Source organism: Eumetopias jubatus, unplaced genomic scaffold, assembly GCF_037043125.1.
Source record: "Eumetopias jubatus isolate StellerSeaLion01/CBP00866 unplaced genomic scaffold, mEumJub1_p1.0 scaffold_30, whole genome shotgun sequence".
Lineage (NCBI taxonomy): Eukaryota > Metazoa > Chordata > Mammalia > Carnivora > Otariidae > Eumetopias > Eumetopias jubatus.
In genome coordinates, this window is record NW_028274836.1 from 951813 (window position 1) to 979111 (window position 27299).

The 27299-nt window shown below is 43.9% G+C and overlaps 1 protein-coding gene across 7 annotated transcripts in view; it reads right to left on the bottom strand.

Moving 5' to 3' along the window:
- The window catches only part of NLRP3 (NLR family pyrin domain containing 3), a 50968-nt gene extending 26737 nt beyond the window's left edge, over positions 1-24231 (bottom strand). For 2 of the 7 annotated variants that reach the window (XR_003607731.2, XM_028094959.2), the window contains exons 1-8: positions 22626-22766; positions 22483-22544; positions 21988-22316; positions 18685-18783; positions 16430-18194; positions 14183-14356; positions 11635-11805; positions 9962-10132 (exon numbers count right to left, since the gene is read on the bottom strand). Coding sequence is in view for 6 of the 7 variants with exons in the window: in XM_028094959.2 (XP_027950760.1) it covers positions 9962-10132; positions 11635-11805; positions 14183-14356; positions 16430-18194; positions 18685-18783; positions 21988-22270 (2663 nt within the window). In the remaining variant the exon portion in view is untranslated. Of the gene's footprint in view, positions 1-9961; positions 10133-11634; positions 11806-14182; positions 14357-16429; positions 18195-18684; positions 18784-21987; positions 22317-22482; positions 22545-22625; positions 22769-24159 lie in introns of those variants that run through there. The other 5 variants (XM_028094964.2, XM_088020477.1, XM_028094961.2 and 2 more) reach the window with 4 other exon arrangements.
- Between the last annotated feature and the right edge of the window lie 3068 nt (positions 24232-27299).

The following is a 27299-nucleotide window of genomic DNA, read 5'->3' on the forward strand; positions in this document are numbered from 1 at the left end:
ACAAATGGTGTTGGGAAAAGTACACAACATCATGCAGAAAAATGGAACTGGACCACTTTATTATACCATACACAAAAATAAATTCAAAATGGATAAAAGACTTAAATGTGAGACCTGAAACCATAAAAAATCCTAGAAGAAAACACTGGCAATAACCTCTTTGGTCAGCCATAGCAACTTCTTTCTAGATATGTCTCCTGAGGCAAGGGAAACAAAAGCAAAAATAAACTATTGGGACTTCATCAAGATAAAAAGCTTCTGCACATCAAAGGAAACAATCATGAAAACTAAAAGGCAACCTATGGAATAGGAGAAGATATTTGCAAATAACATATCTGATAAAGGGTTAGTATCCAAAATCTATAAAGAACTTCTCAAACTCAACACCCCAAAAACAAATAATCCCCTTTAAAAATGGGCAGAAGACATGAATTAATGTTTTTCCTAAGAAGACACAGATGGCCAGTAGACATGTGAATAGATGTTCAACATCACTCGGCATCAGGGAAATACAAATCAAAACTACAATGAGATACCACCTCACACCTGTCAGAATGGTTAAAATCAACACAAGAAACAACAGGTGTTGGTGAGGATGTGGAGAAAGGGGAACCCTCTTAAGCTTTTGGTGGGAATGCAAACTGGTACAGCCACTTTACAAAATAGTATGGAGGTTCCACAAAAAGTTAAAAATAGAACTACCTTATGATCCAGCAATTGCACTACTAGGTATTTACCCAAAGGATACAAAAATACTAATTCAAAGGGACACAAGCATCCTGATGTTTATAGCAACATTATCTACAATACCCAAATGATGGAAATAGCCCAAATGTCCATTGACTGATGTATGGCTAAACGAGATGTGGTATAGATATACAATTGAATATTATTCAACCATAAAAAAGAATGAAATGTTGCCATTTGCAATGACATGGATGGAGCTAAAGAGTATTGTGCTAAGTGAAATAAGTCAGTCAGAGAAAGGCAAATACCATATAGCTTCACTCATGTGTAGGGTTTTTTTTAATTAAAGATTTTATTTATTTATTTGTCAGAGAAAGAGAGAGAGAGCACAAGCAGGGGGAGCTGCAGGCAGAGGGAGAAGCAGGCTCCCTGCTGAGCAAGGAGCCCAATGTGGGACTCAATCCCAGGACCTTGGGATCATGACCTGAACTGAAGGCAGATGCTTAACCAACTGAGCCACCCAGGCATCCCTCATGTGCGGAATTTAAGAAACAAAACAAATGAGCAAAGGAAAAAAAGAGAGAGAGAAACAAACCAAGAAACAGACTTTTAACTATAGAGAAACACTGATGGTTACCAGAAGGGAGATGGGTGAGGGGATGAGGTAAATGGGTGATGGGCATTAAGGACTGCATTTGTCGTGATGAGCAATGACTGTTGTATGGAAGTGCTGAATCACTATATTGTACACCTGAAACTAATATTACACTGTATGTTAACTAAATGGAATTTAAATGAAAACTTTAAAAAAAAGATGATGGTGTAAGAGGATCCTGAGTTCATCTTGTACCATGGACACAGCAACAGATACATCTATACAACTAAAACTCTGAAAATAATTGGAAAAGTGGTGGAAAAGACATTCCACAGAGCGGAGGCCACATGGAAACAGATAGCAGGCATGGAGGCACAGTTCAGAATCAAAAGCCTGGCAAGTCTAACCACAAATGAAAGGGACACCACAAGCATGGGGGACTCAAACTGGGAAGACAAGTAACCGTAACATCTGGCTTTGAAAGTCAGTGGAGCTTAACTCTGGGCACTTTAAAAATCAGCAGACTCAACTTTAGGAGAGCCAGAGGACAACGGAAAATTTAATCCTTGCCCTAAAATAACCAGCACTATAGAGGTACCTGGCTGGCTCAGAAGAGTGTGTGATTCTTGATAGGTTTGTGAGTTTGAGCCCCATGTCGGGTGTAGAAATTAATTTAAAAATTTTTTTAATATTTTTAAAGATTTTATTTATTTATTTATTTGAGAGAGACAGAGAGAGCACTGGCGGGAGAAGGGGCAGAGGGAGAGGGAAAGAACCCCAAGCCGACTCCCTGCTGAGCAGGAAGCCCAATGCGGGGTTCATGAGATCATGACATGAGCAGAAATCAAGAGTCAGGACACTTACCAGACTGAGCCATCCAGGTGCCCCAACTTAAAAATATTTTTTTTTAATAGCCAGCATAAAAGACAATTTAGCCCAAAACACAGCACAGAAGCAGAAGTCGAAAAGTGTCTGCTGGATGGGGGGAGCCTGGGTGGTTCACTAGGTTTTTGGCTCAGGTCATGGTCTCAAGGTTGTGAGATTGAGATCCGTGTTGGGCTCCACACTCAGTGGGGAGTCTGCTTGAGATTCTCTGCCTCTCCCTCTGCCCCTCCCCCTCTTTAAAATAAATAAATAAATAGCTCTTTTTTAAAAAGTGCCTGGGGTATACATGAAAGAGATTTTTTACTTATCTAAGATCATGTGCTGGAGGGGCAGTGGTCTTCAGAAGATTTCTCTGAGAGTAAGAGTGTTAGCGGGCACCATTTCTCTGGAAACTAGCCGGAGCCAGCACTAACATTCTCCACCTATCTTGCTAACACTGCATGCCCTGCTGTGTTCCCCTACAGACCCACGACATCCAAATCACCCCCCTCAGCAAGTGTCCATCCAAAGCAGCTGCCCCACCACAACCAGCAAGCAGCCCCAGCAGGGACCTGCACCACTCTGAGGTGACTCTTGCCCTGGGGAGATAGGGAAATAACCCCACACACCAGTGTAGCCAGTTCCAGCAGCTAAGCCTATCAGCTGGCTGCACAGGAAGAATGTCCTGCCTTTCCATGCACCCACATCTGTGGCAGAGAGGCTAAGTCCAGAAAACTAACCTGATTGTTGACCCCACCTACCTATGAGCCTGCAGCAGCCTCAGAAGGTCCCTCAACAGAGCAGGAACCAAACCCTATCCACTGCACCCACAACAGGCACAAGAAGGTGTATGCAGCCCACATAGAAGAACACACACCTGGAATGCCTGGTTCTGTTCACCAGGAGCACTGCATCATAGGGAATCACAGGATCTTTCCTACACAAGGTCACTACTTTCAAGACCAGGAGATGTAGCCGACCTCCTTAATACAGAGAAACCAACACAGAGAGTCAGACAAAATGAGGAGAAAAAGGAATATGCCCCACATGAAAAAATAAGACAGATTTATAGCAAAAGAGATAAATAAAACACAAGTAAGCAATATGCCTGATAAAGAATTCAAAGTAACAGTCATAAAGATACTCACAGGACTTGAGAAAAGAGTGGATGAACTTGGTGAGAAACTCAACAAAAAGATAGAAAATATAAAAAAGAACAAGCCAGAGATAAAGAATTCAACAGCTGAAATAAAGAATACAGCAGAGGGAATCAACAGCAGATTTAAGGATGCAGAGGAATGGATCAACAATCTGGAAGACAAGGTAATGGAAAGCAACAAAGCTGAACAGTAACAAGAAAAAAGAAAAAGAAAAAATTGCAATAGGTGAAAGGAACTCAGCAACATCTTCAAGCATAACGTTCACATTCTAGGGATCCCAGAAGAAGAACAAGAACATAGGTAAAGAAATAAGAGCTGAAAAATTCTCTAATCTGGGGAAGGAAACAGACATCCAGGTCCAGGAAGCACAGAGAGTTCCTAACAAGATGAACCTAAAGACATTCACACAAGTACTCATAACAATTTAAATGACAAAAAAGTAATGATAAAGAAAATTTTTAAAATTTTCAGCAAAAGGATTTCAGGCCAGAAGATAGTGACATGATTTATCTAAAATGCTGGAAGGAAACACTGCACAATCAAGAATATTCTACCTGGCAAGATTATCATTCAGAATAGAAAGAGAGACACTATTTCCCAGATGAACAAAAGTTAAAGGAGGTCATGACCACTATACCAACCTTACAAGAAATGTTAAAGGGGTTGCTTTCAGTAGAAAGAAAAAGCCATAACTAGAAGTAAGAAAAGTATAAAAGAAAAAAATTTCGCAGATAAAAGCAAATATTCAGTAAAGGTAGTAGACTAATCACTTATAAGTCAGTATGAAGGTTAAAGCATGAAAGCAGTAAAATCAATTACTAAAAATGATACAAATATCAGTCAAGAGTTACACAAACCAAAAAAAGAGATAAAGGGCGACTGGGTGGCTCAGCCATTGGGCGTCTGCCTTCAGCTCAGGTCATGATCCCAGGGTCCTGGGGTCGAGCCCCGGATCAGGCTCCCTGCTCAGTGGGAAGCCTGCCTCTCCCTCTCCCACTCCCCCTGCCTGTGTTCCCTCTCTCGCTGTGTCTCTCTCTGTCAAATAAATAAATAAAATCTTTTTAAAAATTTTTTAAAAATAAAAAAGAGATAAAATATGACATCATATACATACAACATGGAAGGGGAGTAAAAATGTAGTGCTTTTAGAATGTGTTCGAACTCAAGCAACCATCAACTTAATATAGGCTGCTATACACATAAGATGCTATATATGAATCTCATGGTAACTACAAATCAAAAACCTATAATAAATACACATACACAAAAAGAAATTAATCTAAACATAACACTAAAGAATGCCATCAAACCACAAGGGAAGAGAGCAAGAGGACAAGAAAGGATCTACAAAAACAACCAGAAAACAAATAACAAAATGGAAATAAATGTAAATGGACTAAGTACTCCAATCAAAAGACATGGGTTGACTGAATGAATAAAAAAAAAATAGACCCATCTACATATTGCCTGCAAGAAACTCACTACAGACCTAAAGACTCATACAGGCTAAAAGTGAAAGGATTGAAAAATATACCATGCAAATAGAAAAAGAAAAAAAAAAGCCAGGGTAGTAATACTTATATCTGACAAAACAAACTTTAAAGCAAAGACTGTAACAAAAAAACAAAAGGCACTATATAATGATAAAGGGAACAATCCAACAAGGGGCTATAACAATTGTCGATATCTATGCACCCAGTATAGGAATACCTAAAAAGTAAAGCAGTTATTAACAGACATAGAGGGAGAAATGAGTATGATACAATAATAATAGGGGATTTTAACACTCCAATTACACCAATGAATAGATCATCCATACAGAAAATCAATGAGAAAACAGTGGCTTGGAACAACACGTTGGACCAAACAGAGCTAACACATATATACAGAACATTCTGCCCGGAAACAGCAGAATACACATTCTTGTCAAGTGCATATAAAACATTCTCCACAAGACAAATATCAATAAATTTAAGAAGTTTGAAGTCATATCAAGCATCTTTTCTGACCACAACAGTATAAAACCAGAAATCAGTTATAAGGAAAAAGATGAACTAACATAGCTAAAAGCTAGTAGAAATAAGGAAATGATAAAGATTACAGCACAAATAAATTAGAGACAAAAAAAAACAGTGGAAAAGAACAATGAAACCAGGAGCCGATTCTTTGAAACTATAAATAAAATTAATAAACCCTTAGGCACGCTCATCAAGAGAGGAAGGAGACTCAGATAAATGAAATCAGAAATGAAGGAGAAATAACAATTGACAACACAGAAGTATAAATGAGTATAAGAGAATTTTACGAAAACTTATATGCCAACAAATTGGACAACCTATAAGAAAGGCCAGAAGACAGTGACATGATTTATTTAAAATGCTGGAAGGAAACACTCCGCAATCAAGAATATTCTACCTCGCAAGATTATCATTCAGAATAGAAAGAGAGACATTATTTCCCAGATGAACAAAAGTTAAAGGAGTTCATCACCACTATACCAACCTTACAAGAAATGTTAAGGCGGTTGCTTTCAGTAGAAAGAAAAAGCCATAACTAGAAGTAAGAAAAGTATAAAAGAAAAAATTTGGATAAGAAATGGATAAATTCTTAGAAACATAAGTGTCCAAAAATGAATCAGGAAGAAATAGAAAATTTGAACAGACCAATTAATGAAATTTTATCACTATTCAAATAATTACCAACCAACAAAAGTGCAGGACCAGATAGCTTCACAGGTGAATTCCACCAAAATTTAAAGAAGAGTATTGCCTATTTCTCTCAAAATATTCCAAAGAAAAGAAGAGGAAGGAAAACCTCCAAATTCATTCCCTGAGGCCAGCATTACTCCGATACCAAAACCAGACAAAGACACTACCAAAAAAAAGAGAGGGAGAGAGAGAGAACTACAGAGCCAATATCCCTGATGAACATAGATGAAAAAATTCTCAACAAAATATTCAACAATATATTAAAAAATCAGTTATCATGGTCAAGTAGGATTTATCCAGGGATGCAAAAGTGCTTCGATATTTACAAACCAAGCAATGTGATACATCACATTAACAACAGAAAGAACAAAAACTATATGGTCATCTCAATACATGCAGAAAAATCCAACATCTATTCATGATAAAAACTCCCAACGAAGTGGATTTAGAGAGAATACACCTCAACATAATAAAGGCCATATGTGAAAAGCACAGCTAGCATCATATTCAATTGTGAAAAACTGAGAACTTTTCCTCTAAGACCAGGAATAAGACAAGAATGTCCACTCTCACCACTTTTATTCAACATATTACTGGAAGTCCTAGCTGCAGCAATCAGACAAGGAAAAAAAAAAAAGGAATCCGAATCCAAAGTCGTAAGGAAAAAGAAAAACTTTCATTATTTGCCAATCACATGACACTATATATAGAAAACCCTAAAGAATCCACAAAAAAAAAAAAAAACCTATTAGAACTGATAAACGAATTCAGTAAAGTTGCAGGATACAAAATTAATATACAGAAATTGGTTGCATTTCTATACACTAGTAATGAAGGAACAGAAAGAGAAACTGAGAAAAACTATCCTATTTAATATATCATATGATTTCACTTATATGTGGAATCTAAAAAACAAAACAAATCAGGAAACCAACAGAAACAGAAACAGAATCATAAATATAGGGAACAAACTGGTGGTTCCCAGAGGATGGGGGAGGTTGGTGGAGGTTGAGCTAAATAGGTGAAGGGGATAACTTCTGGTTATAAAATAAATTAGTTATGGGAATGAAAAGTACAGCATAGAGAATACAGTCAATAAAATTGTAATAACTTTGCATGGTGACTTTATCATGGTGAGCATAGCTTCAAGTATAGAATTGCCAAATCATTTTGTGGTACACCTACAGTTACCATAACATCGTGTGTTAACTCTACTTCAATTAAAAAACAAAACAAACAAACAAACAAACAAAAAAACAGTAGTTGTTAGGGATTAGCAAAAGGGAGGGATGAAGAGTCCAAGCACAGAGGATTTGGGGGCAGTGACAGGACTTTCTGTAATACTATAGTGGTAGATACATGTCATTTTACACTTGCCCAAACTCATATGATGTGCATAACCAAGAGCGAATGCCAGTGTAAACTGTGCACTCTGCGTATTATATGTCATTCAGTCATCAACTGTAATGAATGTATCAGTCTGGTCAGTGATGTTGATAATGGGGGAGGCTATGCCTGTGTGGGGGCAGAGGGCACGTGGGACACCTCGATACCTTCCTCCCAATCCTGCTGTGAATCTAAAACTGCTTATCCCACTTACAGGTATCATATATGGTTTGTCTATTATCCAGTGTCTGCTGCCCCCATAAGAGTGTTTGTGAAAACTGACTCTTGGTCTGTCTTACTCATTGCCACTGTCAACACCTACAAGTGAGCCCCGAGGACGCCCAGAAATAAAGGGGCCAAAAGATGTCCGTGGAAGAAACCAGGAGTAGCAGAGGCCAAACTGCTGAGGTGGAGTGATAAGAAGAGGGCACGGAGGCGTGGAAGATGGGGTTTTTCAAGGAAAGAGATACAGTGATATGTGAGGATGGGTTGATGGGACAGGGAGAAGGGTATCAGAGTGTTGTGAACACATATAGGTTGTAATGGTGAATTAATGGATTATTCCTCATTAGAGGCCCTTCCTGCTGTATTTTGTCTTGGTGCTCATCTGGTTGGTATTTGTATCAGTAATGTGAATGAAGACATTTACAGTTTGCTTGTTGTGGGTAGAGGTAACAATGACAGAATCACAATCCAAAAATGCCTAAACAATCCCTCAGAAGAAAGATAAGAGGAAATTTAGCAGAGCTGAATGTGAGGCCCACACAGGTCGGAGAAAGCAGGATGTAGAAGCCCCCTAGAAAGCCCACCAGCAACACATCATGAGTCAGTATTTCCCTGGAGTTAAGGGAGTAGGCAGGGGGTCGCACTGGGCTGTGTCTGCATGGGTTCCCCTGCCTTCTACCCAGGTGTCCTCGGGCAAAGGTCTTAAGCTCTCTTGGCTTCATCCTGGAGACACGGATATCTACTTGGCATAATTTTTATGAGGTCAGCTGAGGTAATCCATGTAAAGATCATGGAAGAGCCATGATACATGTTTAAGTACATAATTATCAGTAGATATTTTTGTGTCATAATGAGAAATGTTCAGTCTTTGTCCCCAGTTCCTGGCACAGAGATTCTAAAACCCTTGGAATGTCCTAAGTGGAGCAGTCTCTTTTGCTATTCAAAGGAGCCCCTTCTGATCACACCTGAGTTTATAGTACTGAGGTGACTGAAGGTGGCTCCCATAGACGGCCTTAGGATGGGGCTGGTCACCAGAATGATCAAGTGATTTGCAAAGTGGAAATTTCAGCCCATCCACCAAACTTGAGGAAGGAGAAAGGAGGAAGGCTGGAGATCAAACTCTATAAAATCTCTTGAACAAGGAGATTTGGAGACCTTCTGGGTTGGTGAATGCATCCACATGCCGGGAGCGTGAAATGCCCCAACTACATGGGGACAGAAGCTCCTGTGCTCCAGACCCTTCTGGACCTCACCCTATATGACTCTTCATCTGGCTGTTTATTTGCATTTCTTGTAATATCTTTTATAATAAATGTAAATGGAAGTTGTGTTTCCCTGATTTCTGTGAGCTGTTCTGGCAAATTTTCAAAGCTGAGGAGAGGATTCTGGAAACCCGCAGTTCATAGCTGAGTCAGAAAGAAGCACAACTAATTGCATTGGTATCTGACATTGGCAGTGTGGGGAGGGTGCAGGGCTAGGCCCTTACCCTGTGCTACCTCTGAGTACATAGTGTCAAAACTGAATTGACTTGTAAGACACCCAGTTGGGGTCCACAGAGATTTGGCTGTTAATGTTAGAAAACACACCGGAATTTCACACTATCATTTGCTGCAAAATTCCAATATGAACTTGTGATCTGATGTCATGGCCAGAAACATAAGGAAGTCAGAGCCCCCCGCCCCACCCCCGACAGTTACAGTCCACCGTACATCTTTAGGAGTATCAGGTTCAGTACTTCAAACAGGGACGTGAACAGAAAAGCCCTTCCCTAGGACAGCATGACTACATAGGTGAAGATGTGAAGCCACATCCTTCTTGAGAATCTAGAGATGTCCGGGCAAGAGACGAGAAGGCCTAGAGTGTGACTGTTGTCTCTGGGAAATTGAGATCAACACCTCTCAGCAGAGCCCTGGGGAGCAGAACAAGGACCAACACACAGAAACCAAAGAAGGTGCTGCGTAGAAATAAGAACTCTCTCCTAATGCAGCGGCCACACTGTGCAGCAATGGCTGGTGCGCTCGGAATGTCCACACGTGAAACCAGTGACGATCCATGTGAGTGTCTGAGACGCAAGTGTTTCCCTCAGTGGGGGACTGAGCTGAACAATCCCTAGGGTTTCTTTCAACTCCAAGAATCTCTAATTCTGTAGTCATAAATACCTTACTAGTAGAAGGTAGTATCTCCTGCTTCCAAGCACTTCATATACGGTCTCCTCCATTCTCTACCCTCCACTCTGTCCGATCAACCTGTTATAGAGCAGCCCGCATCCGTGTTTCCCAAGCAATACATCCCTGAAGAGAAGGTGCTTTTCTGCTGAGGCACCAGTGAAGACTTACCCCAGTTTCTGCAGCTTACACTGTGGATGCTTTGCTTTTTCACATAAAATTCCAACTCCTGCGTCTCCCAGGGCATTTTCCCCCAAGTAGAGTCTGGTCAGGGACTGGTTGGTGCTCAGGACGGATGCAAGGTCCTCACAACATGCTGATGTGAGACAGCAACTGACCAACCTTCCATAGAGACGGCAGAATGTCACACACTTTTCTCACCTCACCGTCTGTGAGTCACGGAAGCACCTGGTCTGATGCTGCCTCTGGTCCAGTCCACACACGGGAAGAGTGTCCAAACCGTATATTAACTGTTCATTTCCTTTTGTTTGGTGTTATAGCAAGTAAACACCTTCCAAGTCCATACCAATACTCCATCTTTTCAGCTCCCTACGCTTATTTTTATTGTGGTAAAATACACATAAAATTTACCACTGTAATCCTTTTTAGGTGTACAATTCAGTAGCATTTAGGTACCTTCTCATTGTTTTGTAGCTGGGACCGCTGTCCATCTCCAGAAGTTTTTCATCTTTCCAAACTGGAACTCAGCACCCAGTGAACACTAACTCCCCACTCCTCCCTGCCCCAGCCCCTGGGAGCCACTATTCTATTTCGTGTCTCTATGAATTTGACTATTTTAGGCCATTCCCGTAAGTGGAATCATACATATCTGCCCTTTTGCATATGGCCTATTGTAATTAGTATAACGTCTTCAAGATTCATCCATGTTGCAACATGTGTCCGATTTCCCCTGAAGGCTGTAGGCATGTATATTCCACGTTCCCCCACCCCCAACCCCACCCCCATACCACATTTTTAATCCATTCTTTCATCCATGGATATTTGAGTTGTCTCTACTTTCTGGCTATTGTGAATAATGCTGCTGTGGACACAGGTGTACAAATACATGCTTGGATACCTGATTTCACTCTTTTTTATATATACCTGGAAGCGAAATTGCTGGTTCATACGGTAATTCTATATTCACTTTTTTGAGGAACTGATGTACTGTTTTCCGCACCAGTTACATTTTACATTCCCACCAGCAATTATGATGGTTCTGATTTCTCCTCACCTACCCTTGTGTTTTGTTGTTTCGTTTTTTTATAATAACCATCCTAATGGGTGTGAATTGGTCCTACCATTTTCAAGTGTTTTCTCTTTTTTTTATTTTATTATGTTATGTTAGTCACCATACATTACATCATTAGTTTTTGATGTAGTGATCCATGATTCATTGTTTGCATATAACACCCAGTGCTCCATGCAGAACATGCCCTCTTTAATACCCATCACTGGGTTAACCCATCCCCCATGTTTTCTCTTATTCGAAATGCAAGTCTCCCAGAAGCTTTTAGTGAAGGGCTGCATAAAATATCAAGTGTCTGCATTGTGTTAGCACCTCTTTTCCTATTTGGTGTAGAGACCAAGAGTTTGTCATAAAGTCCCTTCTGGAGCAATGCATTTCACTGGTTGTATTTTCTCAGCTAGACTGTAAATACCTTAAAAGTGAGCATGATTAATTTGATTAAGTTCCTTTCTAAGGCTTAGTATGTGGCTCTTCCCACAACAAACAGTAACTGATTGAATTATTGATAAACACCTGGAAATCTGAGCAGTGAAGGCCATCATGGATCATTGAAGCCCCAGCTCATTCTTTGTGAAGGAAAACAGTTCAGACTCACCAAAGCTTCTTCAGATTGCAGAATAGGTGTCTCAGCCCCACACAAAGAAGTCTAATTCCAAAGTCTCCCAGGGTGTTGTGGCTCAGATCCAATTCCACCAGCTTCTGGTTGCTGCTCAGGACCGAGGAGATGTTGAAGCAGCACTGATGGGAAAGGCAACACTGCCCCAACCTGCATGCCAAGTACAGAAGCAGAAAGCATCAGGACACAGGCTGCTTCTGTCACTGCCTTCTGGTTTATGCTTGTTTTCAGCACCAAACTGGGGCATCTGTGGTCTCATGTTACAAAGGGAAATTTTTAAGGAAAGTTAGGTGAAAGTGTGATCTTATCAGAACTCCTATATGCAGCCCAAGACTTATTGTGAAGTCACCTCCCAGGCTCACGAGCTACAGCCTGAGACCACAACTGCTGAGTGCGTCCGTGAACCCCCCTCCATAAGTAATGGTCGGCTCTCCAGTGTATACTGCATGTCCCTGTTTTATAAAGGAACACGGTGGTGAACCTGTGTGTTCCACCTCTGTATCACATGTTCCTCACTGTGAAAATCCTCAGGTGGACACTGTTCTCTCTGGGGCTTTACCCATCTACTTCTCTTTGTCAGTCTTGTCCCTATCGTTCTGTTTAATGATTAAATCCCAGCCTTCCACCTACACTGAAATAGCAGGAAGCTTTAATTCTTGATTTGATTTACAACCCCCCCACACACACACACTGTTATCACCATCACCACCAATAACGACAACTACTAGATGTCCCTGTCAGAGGAACAAGAACAAGATCCTCCTTCCCAGTTGAACGGTTGAGCATCCTAGCGCCTATTAAAAAAATCTTCCTTTCGGGCGCCTGGGTGACTCAGTTGGTTAAGCGACTGCCTTCGGCTCAGGTCATGATCCTGGAGTCCCAGGATCGAGTCCCGCATCGGACTCCCTGCTCAGCGGGAAGTCTGCTTCTCCCTCTGAACTTCCCCCCTCTTCGTGTGCTCTCTCTCTCTCTCATTCTCTCTCTCAAATAAGTAAAATAAAATCTTTAAAAAAAAAATCTTCCTTTCTACCCCATCTTCACACCGACTAGAGGTAAATGCATGACTAAACTTCTGTTTACCTGCAAAATATCTCATCATCACCCATGTCTCCCTGTTTGTGTCTCACTCTCTGGAATCACACAGGGGCACCCACCAGGGCAGTGGGGAGAATGGCATGGGATGGAGACAGAGAGGCAGGTGAAGAGCCAAAACCAGCCAGAGCCTTGAAGGCAAAAGAGGATTTGTAATTTATCGAAAGAACAAAGAGAAAACATTTAAGCCAGGGAATGGCATAATCAAAGTAGAATTTTCTAAATAACCCTCTGACTTCTATATGGGAAATAGATTTATAGGTGGTAAAAGTGGATGTGGGGAGCTCAAACAGTCAGTACTCATTCAGTATGTATTTTTGAGCATTAATGTGTGCTAACACACTTGTCCAGACATTGTAGAGACAGTGGAAAGATGACCACAAATCCTGCCCCATGAAGCTGATGGTCTTGAGGGCCATTGCAATATCCTGGCAAATAGTCATGGTCGCTGGGCCTGAGCCACTGGTTTGTATAGGAGATAATTGATAAGGTTGGTGTTGGGGTGGGTATGGTGATCAAGAAAGGGATGTATAAAAACACCCTGGAGTGATGGGCTTTAGCGCTGGCTGTGTAGCTCATCAAAAATGCAGATGTGTGATGGAAGAGGGTTTGTGGGATGGCCCAGAACCCGTATCTCCACTTGGGGAATGTGAGTCTGATTCACAGTGTGAGCCCAGAGCGAGCACTCTTTATTAAGAAAGCTGGAAGAGATTCCCTGTGACATTTCAACCTACACAAAATGTTTTGATGGGGTCCAGCCCAAGTAGCCATTGTATCTGATGAAACTCCAGTTCTCATCCATGATGATGGCCAGTGAGGAAAGGGAAGACATTGAAGGTCATGCACTTTTTGTCATATCACCAACAAATGGCTTACTTTCGGTTCCCCTTCATTCTTCCCCATTTGAAACTTCCCAAACAACTGGCCTCCAATCCATTCTACCTTCCCATTTGTTATGGGCTGAACTGTGTCCACCCCTCCAAAAAAAGAATATGCTGAAGTCTTAATCCCTAGAATTTCAGAATTGTGACTATATTTGGAGATCAGCTTTTAAAGAGTTAAAGGAGGACAGGCCCCAATCCAACACAACTGGTGTCTTTGAGGACATCAGACATGAACACAGAGACCATGTGAAGACACAGGGAGAAGACCACCATCTGGAAGCCAATAAGAGAGGCCTCAGGAGAAACCAACCCTGCTGACACCTTCATCTTGGGCTTCCAGCCTCCAGGACTATGAGAATATGAATTTCTGTTGTTTACACGTCTTGGTCTCTGGTACTTTGTTATAGCAGCCCTAGAAAACTAAGAAACCACTGATCTGGACACTGAGGTCTTCCTCCAGTCCTCTCTCTATGTCACTCACAGATACACACACACACACACACACACACACACACACACACACGCACGCACACATGCACACAGGTTCTTACCATAGTCTCCGAATATTACAGCCAGGACGCTGGAGCATTTCGCATAACACCTTTATCCCTGGGTCCCCCAGAGCATTGTCACTGAGGTTCAGTTCAGTGAGGTTCAGTGAGTTAGTGCTCAGGACCGAGAAGAGACCCTGCCAAAGGCTGACAGTGACATGACAATTCACCAACCTAGAAATTGTAGGGAAGGAAGAAAGAAAGAAAAGAAAATCAGGAATGGCTAGCACCAGTTCAGACAAAGACCTCCCAAGGGTTAAGAACTGACTCACAGAACCAAAGATTGCCTACTGAGGAATAACAAAGGTTGGGGGCGGTGGGGAGGCCTGGTAAGACTGTCCTGCACACCTTATTATGGAAACAGCATGAGTCTGACTGGCTGCCTTTGCACACCCTCCAGTGCCTCCCTCAGATGTCTTTCCCCTCCCTCTGTCATCAGTCCGCTGTCGTGCCCACGGCCTTGGACACTCTGCTAAGTGATCCAGAGACCACATGGTGAGATCCAGATCTCACACTGGCTGCATAATAGCATCAGCAATGCCCTCAAAAATCCTGAGGCCAGGCCACACCATACAACTAAAGTCAGAATCTCTGAGGCAGGACCAAGTATATCGATAGTTTTAAGACTTCCACGTGGTTCCAATGTGCAGCTCTTGTTAAAATGCAGATTCTGACTCTGTGTGTCTAGGATTGGGCCTGCCATTCTGCTCTTCGAAGAGGCATGGGGCGGATGCCCGTGCTGCTGGTCTTCAGAAGGTTCTGGAACACACAAAGCAAGCTCCTGCCCTCAGAAGAAGGTAACTGTCATCTAACGAGATGGGCGTCAGGCTTTTCATCAGGAGTTTTAGTCCAAGTCTATACAAGCCTTCTTCACAGGTGTGTGATCTTGGTCAGGTTTCTTCTCGGCATAGTTTTTAGGGCCCTAAGGAGCAGGTGTGCCTCCTTCCCTCTTTCTCTCACCCTCTCCAGCTATTCTGACCTTCATCATAGGGACGTACCTGCCTCCCCAGCCTCTGCCCTCTGAACCCACTGTTCCCTCGGTTCGAGCTATCCCTTGACCACACTCAGGTTTCTCATGCTCCATCCCTCAGAGTCCAGCTGGTCAGGGGCTCCCCACCATGTGTTTCTGGTGCAGTCTATAGGTGTTCTTGCCATAGCCCGTCCCCCTACTGTCCGTCCTTGTTTCCCAGCTGCCCACACAACTGAACCGTAAGTTGCTATGAGCAGGGCCTGGGTCTTAGCCACCACTGAAGCCCCAGCGGGTGGTCCTTGATGACCAAATGATAAATAAAAAGGTCATCCTGCTAGTGGTGCCTACGGTGAGAGAGGGGGCTGAAATTTCATTATTCCTGGTGGAAGGGCCAGTCCCCTTTCTCCCTAATTTTGTCCCATATCAAGTGCTTTCTATGCAGCTTAAACCCAAGCATTCACAGAGCATCCACCCTCCCGCTGTAGCTGTGGTAGTTCCCGAGCAGGGACTTCAGAGGCCAGGTAATTGAACTGCTTTGCTGTCCCAACACAGCAACCGGTTTCCAGTGTCCTGCAACGTTGGTGAACAGACCCCCAAAGAGGGTGCTGTTGGTGATTTCCTGGTTATAAACACAATGCGGGAGCTTAAAAGCACCCTCTCCTTCCCAGCCCTGTTTCCCTCACTTTCCCCTCATTCTATCTGTTCCCAACGAGGCCACATCCCTCAGCATAGTCTCCTACGTACACTGTTCCTCAGACATCAGACCCTACTGCCGAAATCCCTTTACCTTCTCCTGCACTCACCCACATCCAACCAGTCCTTCAAGGCAGGATCCCAGCTCACTCCTCTGACAAAGCTCCCTCCAGCACCCAGCACTAAAGGGCCTCTGTCCTCTGTTCCTGAGACAGTCACTGGGTTGTTTTGCTCCTTGAACCCCAAGTAGATTGCAAGCAATTTGAGTTTACAACATTTCTGTTATACTCTTTACCCCACATAATACCTTGCACTGACTTGGCATCCACCAAACATTTGCTTATTTTCTTCATTGGCTTTTTTCTCATCCATGCGGCCACCTCCCTTTCCTCTATTAGTCAATCTCTGCCACTGAAGGAGTCTGGTAGAAATGGGTGATGGTGGCATTATTATGGAGCTGTGGCAACCACATTTGAAAGACAGTTGAGAAGCAGGCAGAGAGAGCAGGTGCCCAGAGAAAGGTGGCTAGAAAGCAGAGGGCAACCCTACCATTCTACTACCTGCCCGAAGCCAAATTGTCTTACCGGTGAGTATAGGCAGCATGAGGATCTAGGGGGACACAGTGATCCACCTCAGAGTGTTGCCCTTCCTCTTCCTCCTCCTCATCCTCCTCTTCCTTCGGGGAGTTGTGAAGCAGCCTCAGTGAAAGTGATTCCACACTGTGACAGTTCTCGATACAAAAGGAAGAAACCACATGGTCCATTCTGGTGGAGAGACTGATCTCAATTTTGGGGAAATGGCCCATGGCCTTTCGCACAAAGTCCTCCTCTTGCATCTCGTACAAACAGTAGAACAACTCCAGCTGGCTGGGCTGGATCTGCAGATTCTTGGCCTCGGCTTTCTCTTTAATCCATTTCAGCAGCTCCAGCCTGATTTGCTGCGAGATCTTGCAACTCAGTTTCTTCTCCAAGTAGGAGGTTCTCTCCTGGTTTACAAGGCCAAAGAGGAAACGTACAACAAAAATCAGATACCCCTTTTCAAATTTGCCGTAGTTTTCAAGAAGGACGGTCACATCTCGGTTGGGAAGCTTGGAACTACTCCATGGCAGGTTCCTCATCCCTTCCTGTTCCTCCTCTTCCAGCAGGTAGTACATGGCAGCAAAGAACTCCTGGAAAGTCATGTGGATGAAGCTGTAGAATTTCTCACAGTCCACTTCCTTTTGGAATAGGTTCATCCTCAAGAAAGCAGACACATCGGCCCTCTGAAGGCCATGATTCCTAAGGTCACACTCCTCAAACAGGATTTTCTGGTTCCAGATTCCATCTGCAGCCAACGAGCAGAGACCCCGGATGTTGGCAGAGACTTGGTGCTTCTGGTTCTCTCCACAGGATTGCAACAAACTGGAGAGGAAGAAGACATACACTGCAGTGGTGGTCTTAGATGTCTGGGCAAGACTCTTGCCACTGTCCATCTGCTGCTTCAGCCCAGTGCACACAATCCAGCAGACCAAGGGGATAAAGCACATCGTAAAAAGGATCTCATTCTCCTGAATCAGCCTGAAGGCCTCTGTGGCTTGTTGCTCATCAGAGAAATACTTGAAGAAATATTCCTTTCTTTTGGCCTCTGAGAAACCCAGGATCTCCACATGACGGGGACGGTCCAGCAAATGCTGCAGCTTCTCCAGGGCCACAGGTCTTGTGGTGATGAGTAAAGAGGCCTCAGGAAGTAGCCTCTTTCTGATGAGGCTGCTCAGGAGAATGTCTCCTCGCTCCACCTTCCGCCAGTTTGTGCAGAGAGCCTCCGTGTGCTCATCAAAGGCGCCCTGCAGCTCATCGAAGCCATCCATGAGGAAGAGAATCCTGGAAGGCTTGCTCACAATCTTATATATGGGTGGGTTTGGGTCAGGGCAGCAGCTGACGATCAGGTCCCCCAGGCTCCTCCGTGTCCCAAGGCTAACCTCCCGACAGTGGATATAAAACAAATAGTCAAACCTATCCCGGTAAATTTTCTCTGATGCCCAGTCCAACATGATCTTCCTGGCTAGTATGGTTTTCCCAATGCCTGCTGCTCCCTGGAATACCACTGTGTGAACAGGCTCCGAGTGTTGGTCGTCAGGCTCAAACAGAAATTCCATATTCAGGGAACTCATGGGGCTGTCCAGCGTCTTGGTTGAAGTCCTGCCAATGGCCAGGAGCTCATGCTCCCTCTCCTGCTGGCTCTGGTGCTCCTTGACAAGACGCAGCCTCGTGTAGCGTTTATTGAGGTTCACGCTCTCACCCAGACGGGCATTCCGGTCTTTAATACACTGGAATCTGCTCCTCACGTGTTTTTTGTACTTCTTACAGTAATCTGGAGCAAAGACAGAAAGGTAGACTTTGGGAGAAGTCCAAGCATACATGAGCTATTGACAAGGGCCTATAGTCCACAGGGAGTGATGACCAGAGAGCTAAGCAGAGGGAGGTGCAGATTCTCTTCACTGCACGGGTATGGACAGTCCCATAAAATCTAGAATGTCAGAATCTTCCTATACACAGTTGAACAGAAGAACAGCAAAGTGCCATAGGCACTGTGACCTGCCAGGAAACCCTTTTTATTCAATCGTATTCCTTTAGGTAGTCTGCAGCCCATACCTTTTAGAACCTGAGACACTCAATCACCTTTCCTTGGTTCTGTGACTACAAGGAGCCATGTGAACACTGATCTGTTTCTTTAGGTATAGTGGATTTCCTGAAATGGGCCTTTGCCCCTCAAGGCGCAGGAACATATAGAATGATCAAGCTTCCCAGGCTCCAAAACTGGGTCTCCAAACCCAACAGGAAGCACTACCCCCACTGCTTACCTTTCTTTTTTTTACAAATAGAAATCTTGGACAGGTACCCTAATAAACCCATCCACTCCTCTTCAAGGCTTTCTTCCTGGCATACCACATGTGCATTATCTGGGGAGGAATAAAGGAAAAGGAAATACAAAGTTAAAATCCAGGACTCCTGACTAAGGTGACGTAATTGAGACCCAGTACTCAACACCTGGCACAGCTCAAAGTCACCTATCTCAGACATCTCCCAAACATGCCCCCATGCCAGAGCTGTGGATGACAGGTGTACAGTTGAACACCCAGTTTGTGGCATTCATGCACTCCTAATTTCAAAGTACTGTATGTCACTGTCACTCACACACCTAGCATTGTGTCCCCACTGTATCCAGTCTCAGGATCTCTCCCAGGCCCAGAAATCAATCGGCGAACACATGAGACAGGCAAGGTTTCTCTTATCCTTGTTTGTCTTTGGCAGACTCCCCCTGGGGCCCTGGTTTTGAGGCCATCCCCACACTCAATGTCTAAATACCCCCAGATGGCTATGGTCCAGCAAGATTCTCCTCCCCTGCCCCCAAATGCCTGAAATTACCTGTACCCACATTCTGGGTTTTCATGATTGAGAATTACCAAGCCGGTTTGTCTAATTCAGTGGTTCATAATCCCCAGCTGACTTGAGAATCACCTAGGAAGCCTTAAAAATCTCCATCCCCAGTGATTGTTTTTCAATTCATCTGAGGTGGGGACCAGCACCATTACATTTTGAAAGCTCCAACATGCATCTACAGTTGAGAATTATAGATCTAAAGAGTCACTAAATTACACATCCCAACGAAGAGCCGTTTCAGTTAGGTACAACAGAACAAGTGCTAAGCACCAGGGGAAATATTCAGCAGATGAACCCAAGAGCAACATAAAGGATTCCTGGTAGGTGTCTACTCATTCTGAATGCAAATGCTATTGGTAACCCAATCACAAAACAAAATCTAAACATTGACTCAAACCAAAACCGTGACTTAATTCTTATCTAAAACCTAACCCTACAACCTGGTCCTCCCCAGCAAAGAACAAACAAACCTCTAACCCTGGGGATAATTCTTCCATCTCACAGCCCAGGTACAGAAGCCAAGATAGCATAGTGGTTAAGAGCCAGACTCCAGCCAAAGACACACCCGGCGCTGAATCCAGGCCTTGGCTCTGTGACTGAAAGAGAACCACAGGCAACCAGAACCTCTTTCAGGCTCACTTTACATTGTTGGTCAATCTCCAGAACTCTTTTGTTTGCAAAACTGAAACTCCATAGCCGTTAAACAACAATTCCACAGTCTGCACCGCCTGCAGCCCCTGGCAACCACTTCCTGTCTCTATAAATTTATCAACTCTAGGACCTCTTACAAACAGAATCATACTGCCTTTGTCTTTTTGTGACTGGCATATTTCATTTAGTAATGAAATTGAAAGTTCATCGGAAAGTGCCAGCCTCAAGGCGTCTGGCTGGGCAGTCGGTGGAGCATGCAATTCTTGATCTACAGGTTGCGAGTTCAAGCCCTACATTGGGGTGTACAGCCTACCAAAAAAAAAAAAAAGCCAGCCTCATGGAGTTTTTATGAGGAATGACCAAAATCTATAAAAACTGCTCAGTAAACTACTATAACTGTGATTATTACACTTTAATTTGGTTAGTGAGTACATAAGTACTGACACAATTATAATTGTGTTATTATACGTCATTTGTTTATAACATCCCACTGCTGTGCACCCATCTCATGCCCCCATGTCACGTTTCTCTCCCTCATGTCACCCATATTGCTGCCCCACTCACATGCTTCTCCTGATCTGCTGATTTTTATTCCTCCTTTCCACTAGCTAAACATCATCATCCTGTGACTTTTTAGATTCCTCTGAGCCCTTGCTTGTGCTCTTCCCTTGATCAGAACACCAAGCCAGAAAGCACAAATACTTCACCCCCAACAGGTCCACAGTTCCTAGGGATAGACGAGCCCTGACTTGCATTTTTAAAGAAGCTAGAAAAAAGCGAACTGCTTTCCTCCAACTTCTCATAGCGCTATCATGAGAGGAAGACAGAGGATAGAGCCAAGATGATAGAGGAATTATTAAAAAACAAACATACTAATTTCATTGCGTCAAAGGATACCACCAACAGAGTGAAACGGCAATCCATGGAATGGGAGAAAGTATTTGCAAATCATATATCTGATCAAGTGTTAGTATCCAGGACATATAAAGAACCCTTACAAGTCAACAACAACAAAACAAATAACCCAATTAAAATATGGGAAAAAGTTGAATAGGCATTTCTCCAAAGATAAACAAATGGCGAACAAGCCCATGAAAAATCATTCAGTATCAGTAGTCAATAGGGAAAGGCAAATCAAAACCAAAATGAGATATCATCTTACATCCATTAGAATAACTACTATCAAAACAAACAAACAAACCAAAAATTGGTGGGGATGACGAAAAAATAGAGCTATTGTACACTGTTGACGGGAGTGCAAAATGGGGCAGCCACTGTGGAAAACATTATGGTGGTTCCTCAAAGAATGAAATCTAGCATTATTATATAACACAATAATTCCACTTCTGAACATATACCCAAAAGAACTGAAAGCAGGGTCTCAAAGAGGTTCGTACCCTCATGTTCCTAGCAGCATTATTCACAATAAGCTAGAAGCAACCTGAATACCCACTGATGGATGAATAGATGAACAAAATGTGGTATACACATACCATGACATATCATTCTACCTTAAAAAGGAATGACATCGTGTCACATGCGACAACATGGAAGAGGCTCGAGGACTTTATACTACATAAAGTAAGCGAGACACAAACAGACAAATACTTTATGATGCAGTTTATAAGAGGTACCAAGAGTAGTCAAAGTCGTAGAGACAGAAGGTGGTGGGTCCAGGGGCTGCACAGAGGGGGAACAAGGAATTGCTGTTTGGTGGGTACAGAGTTTTGCAAGATGAAGAAAAGTTGTGGAGATTTCACAACATGAATGTGCCTAACAGTGCTTAGAAACGGCTTAAGTGGTAATTTTATGTTATATGTATTTTATCACAATTTTTTTAAAAAAATGCTGTCTTCCAAACTGAGGGTTCTAGAGGGGTGGGGGTGGGGAGATGGGTTAGCCTGGTGATGGGTATTAAAGAGGGCGCGTTCTGCGTGGAGCACTGGGTGTTATGCACAAACAATGAATCATGGAACACTACATTCAAAACTAATGATGTAATGTATGGTGATTAACATAACAATAAAAAATTTAAAAAATAAAAATAAAAATGCTGTCTTCCTTCCACTCACCCCACTCTGGTTCATCCCTCTTAGCTTTCTCATAAAGGTCTCTCCTGTTGATTGCAGCAAAAATCCACACTGCCATGGCCCATGCCTTCTCCTCACCGTTGAAGTCAATCATCAGAGTGGCCAGATCCATGTGGTCGGCTTTCTCTGTCTGACTCCGAGGGAGTGGGCTGCACCCCTTCTGAGAAGGATAGTCTTCTAAGTGCATCTTGAACTTCTTAAAGTCTGCATCCTCCAGATCCTCCAGGTAACGGGCCAGCTTGCAACGGACACTTGCCATGCTCATCTGCGTCTTTTCTCAGGGTCCTTGGGTATAGGTCCACGCCAGGAAGCTGGACGGTGAAAACAGCACACAGGTAAGAAGAGTCTTCTTAAAAGTCTGCCCTCTTTAGAGAGAACTAAACCATGAAAAACCCAGAATACAAAGGAAAAAAATATATATAACCAAACTGTAATGAGCTGCCATCTTTAGTTTTGAAAAGTAACCCAAATACCCACCAGAAAGATTTCCTGTTGGCTTGACTCAGGAGTATGTCCTGAGCCATGGAAGAATGGTGTCCCTGTGGAGAGAAACAGTAGTTAAACCCACAAACGCAATCACATCACCAGTACTATATGCCCAACTCACTTCACAATGCTACCTCAACATATCACGGGGAGAACTTTGTTCTCACAGATTCCTGGGCAATAGCCTAGGACAAACTCTTCCTCGGCTTCTGTGTCTTCATCTATAAGATGACAGAATGGAAAATATGGCGTTTCAGTTCCTTCCATCTGAAAGGCTCTGGTTCCCTCTTTCTGTTTTGACCCAGGAAATGAGTAAGTGTGATGTTAACAGAGTAACACATGGCTAGACGGAGAAAGGAGAAGACAGATGCGCGCGGAGAAGGGCATGGTCTCTGAGTGCACTTCCATCCATCTATTGATCGACAGAAACAGAAGAGATGACACTCAGGGTGCATAGAGGGAACGATAAACACATGACATCTCCTCGAGGTCTCCCCTTGCAACATTCACAATCATAGTCATTATTAAAGCTCATGGTTACTGAGAGTCTCTCGTGCACATTTGCCTAGACCCATTTTATGGAAGAGGAACTGAGTCTTACGAGAAACTAAGTGACTTACCCAGGGTTTCACAGAAAAAAAAAAATGGGTTCAAAGCCAGGATATAGATCGGGGTCACCGATTTCTGAACTCATGTCCCTAAATACTACTTTCAAAGCATGAAAAGGTGTGTGACTCTTTCTTCCACCACTTAACTACGTTTCTTAGTCAGACACCAACCAAAAAGATCAAAGACCATAAAATAGGTGGTGAAAAGACAAAAAACACATTCCCAGCATTGACCACGCAAAGCCTCTGTTTTCTTATGTAGAATTAGGGTTCCACAAAGAGCAGAGGTCAGCTGCTGTGTCTTTCTCTCTTCCATGTCTCCCAGATTTTGGATTGATGAACATGTTGGCTTTGTTTGGGATCGATCCCCTCACATGACTGAATTTGGGAAAGCACCTCAACCCAAAGCCATAAATGATGCTAATGGGAGGGAGAGGGCCTGTGGAGCTGTGGAACAGTGCACGCTGGAATCCAGAGTGACCACAGCGGAGTATGCACGACAGCTGAAGCCTGCTCACCTCTCCCTGTACCTTCATCTTGCCTCTCACTCCTGGCTCCACGCAGCCACCAAATTCCTTCCTCATGCATTGGACAGGGAGGTGGGGCATGTCCAGATAGATCCATCAGTTTCACAGACCTTCCCAGGTCCCCCTCCATCAGTCCTTCCGTCCACACCAGGACTCTACCTCTCCTCCGTCCCTAAGCCTAGGGCACTCTATCTTGACCTTTACCTCCTGTGTCCCTTGGTGTCCAGGGCAGTTCTTTCCTCATACACATCCCCTCCATCCACTCCCTGGGGGATGCTTGGCAAATCCCCTGCAGTCGTGGGTGTAAGTTGCTGTTGCTGTTCCTGTCCCTGCACACACACACTGGCATCCATGCACAGACTTCAATATTGAGAAACATATAAGGACTTCCAGAATTGCAGCTAAAGGGCAGACTTGGAAGCTGGCAGAAGAAATCCCTAGTGCATTAACCAAGACAACTCTGGCCCTCAACGTCCCCTCTTCACTTCTCCCCAGACCCTTTCAGCCACGCAGCTCCACAGAGGTGGACTCACCCGGACACCAGCCTCAGAAACAGCCCGAGAGGAGACTTGATGCATTTATAGTGGGCACAGCCCAGCAGGGGCAGGAAGGATGTGGCCTCAGCATGGAGTAAACGAGCTTGCATCACAGACAAAGTCAGAGACTAACAGTTACTCATATCGCTGGATTTTCCAAACCAAATGAATAGTGTTCTTATCTCTGGTTGTAGCCAGAGATGTCTGCACTGTCCTCAGTGGCCACTGGGGTGGGGAGGTTCCCTCTGGGTCTCCAGTTTACTATTGTTGTTGTTGTTTTATCATTATTCTTTTGTTCGTATGGTAAGAACCCTTAATACAAAATCTATCCTTGAGTAAATATTTAGCGCAAAACACAGAATGGTCAGTTACGGGCTCTGGGCCCCACAGCAGATCTCCAGGGCTTGGTCATCTTGCATCACAGAAACTTGGTGCCCCTGACTGATACTTCCCCAGTCCCCTGGCCTCTGCCCATTTCACTCTCTGTTTCTATGATTTTGACTAATTCAGATTCCACCTTTGAGCGATGTCATATAGCATTTGTCTTTCTCTGTCTCACTATGTCACCTTGCATAATGCTCTCAAGGTCCACCCATGCTGGTTGCAAATGCCAGGATTTCCTTTCTCTCATGGCTGAATAATAGCCATGGTGTGTGATGTAGCTATATATGCCGCATCATCTTCATCCATTCCTCCATTTATGGACACTCAGCTTGTTCCCATACGTAACCATTGGGGGTACTACTGCAACAGACGTGGGAGTGTGGGCATCTCTCCGAGATCCTGATTTCAATTTCTTTGGACAGACACAAATTCTGCTCCCTGACCAGCTGATTCACTTGTTCTACGAACACTTATGGAGCACCTGGTGTGTGCCAGGCAAGAACGCAAGCCTGAAAGGCACCGTGCTAGGCCCCCGAGGAGCTGGAGGACAGAGAAGCACCCAGACCGTGTTTCCCAGCACTGGTGATGGTGGCAGGACCACGGTGTGATAGTGGCCTGTGTCTCATAGAGCATGGTGCAGGGCAGGTGCTCAGCTCCCCAGGCCCGTGTGGGGCCCTGGAGGGAGAGGGACAAGACTCCACATCCAGAGGAGGGGTGCTACTTCTGTCTCTGTGTCAATGGCACTGAGGGCAGAGGGTTGTCATAGGGATTGAACAACTGGCTAAATGGGCAGAACCTGATTCAGAGAAACTGGAGTCAGTGGTTAAGTCCTGCTACTACCATTGTTATAGAATTGTGTGCAGGATGCCCTGTGAGAAGGAGAGGTACCTCCTCCTACCGTAGCGAGTGCAGGACAGCAGACCTGAGTGCCAAGCCCTGCCGGTCCCGGGGAGCAGCAAGCATTTCAGACGCTCAGGACACAGACATGGAAAATCACACCCAAGGGCGCCTGGGTGGCTCAGTCGTTAAGCATCTGCCTTCGGCTCAGGTCATGGTCCCAGGGTCCTGGGATCGAGCCCCGCATCGGGCTCCCTGCTCCGCGGGAAGCCTGCTTCTCCCTCTGACCCTCCCCCTGCTTGTGTCTCTCTCTGTCAAATAAATAAATAAAATCTTTAAAAAAAAAAAAGAAAAGAAAAGAAAATCGCACCCAAGAGGAACGGCTGAACCAGAAACCAGGCATTGTAATTTTTTTTTTTTTTTTTGAGGATGAGAGAGCTTTTCCTTTTTCTTTTCTATCTTTCTTTACTATCTGAATTTTATTTTGTTGCCATAACCAGGCATCAGTCCTATGACTAAGAAATAAAACTAATCAGTTAACGGACACCACTTCTTCAGAGTAGATCTAAAAGAAACCTTCACAGTTGCAGGATTATCAGAACCTGGCAGTGGAATGAAGTGGCTAGGTTCAATTTCATTTCACAGATAAGCAAATAGTAACTGGGTGGACTTAGGCATTTTTGAGGATACCGCCAACCAGTTGATGGTGGGATTGATACTTGAACTTGAGATTTCTGACTTCTAGGGACAAGAATACACTTTTTTTGTTTTAGGATGATCAAAACAACTAATTATGAATTTTCCCCTCTTGAATAATTACGTACTTTTCACGTCTTTCCACCAGTGTATGTCTATCTTTTCTAACATAGCAAAACAGTAAGACTTCTTGCCTTCTTCTTGTACAGACCGAGGGCTTCTCACCAGCATGTAAGGTCACATAACCACCACCACAACGGACGTTCGGAATACTCCCAATATCCCCCAACGTCTTCTCCTCCCTCTTCCGAGCCACGCTCCACCCCCACCCACAGACCCAGGCATCCACTGGCCTGGTTTCCAGAGTGTCACAGACACAGAATCCGATGGCATACGCAGCCTTTTGCGTCCAGGTCCTTCCATTCCTTCTGAGATACAACGTGAGCCTCGCTCCTTGTGCTGCAGTCTCCGTGCCCTTTGGCTGCTGGGCTGGATTCCACCGGATGCACAAACCACAGCGTGTTTACCCGTTTCCCACACAACCATATGTGGGTTGTGTCCAGTTTTGGGCAACTGTTAATAAAGCCACTGTAAATATCTGCATGCGGATTTTTGTGTATGCTTTCATTCCCCTTGAGTAAATATCTGGGAGTGCAATGGCAGGATGGTGTGAGAAGACTGTGTTCGAGCTCTAAGGAACTGTCAAACTATCTTCCAAAGTGGTTGCACCACCAGCCATGTGTGAGGACCCCAGTACCTCTGCCTCCTTGACAGCACTTGGTAGAAACAGTTGTGTTGTACTCGTTTAAGCCATCATGACAGGTTTGTAGGGAGCTGGGGAAATTCAGGAAATCGTTTGAAAATCCGTGCAGTCTGACTAGATACAATTATGTAGGGACATTAGTCGCTGGGAGGCTGAGGAAGAACAGATATGATCTCCGGCCTTCACCACACTTAGGCTTGGCTCCTGCTGTCCCTGTCAGCTGACCCATGTTCTTTGCTGCGAGGCTCCAAAAACAATACCAGAGGGAATGCAAAGTACGTTGTTCAAAATTCATTCCAGAATTTGGAAAGATACTCTAATTGCTTATGAAAACTAGATAGGAACAAAATCACCATGCTTTGCATGTTATCGGGCATTCAAAACAAGTTCTCTTTCAGATGCGGGAAAATAAAAGTCAACACAAAAGTGAAGCATAACAATTTCTTCTTCATTTGTA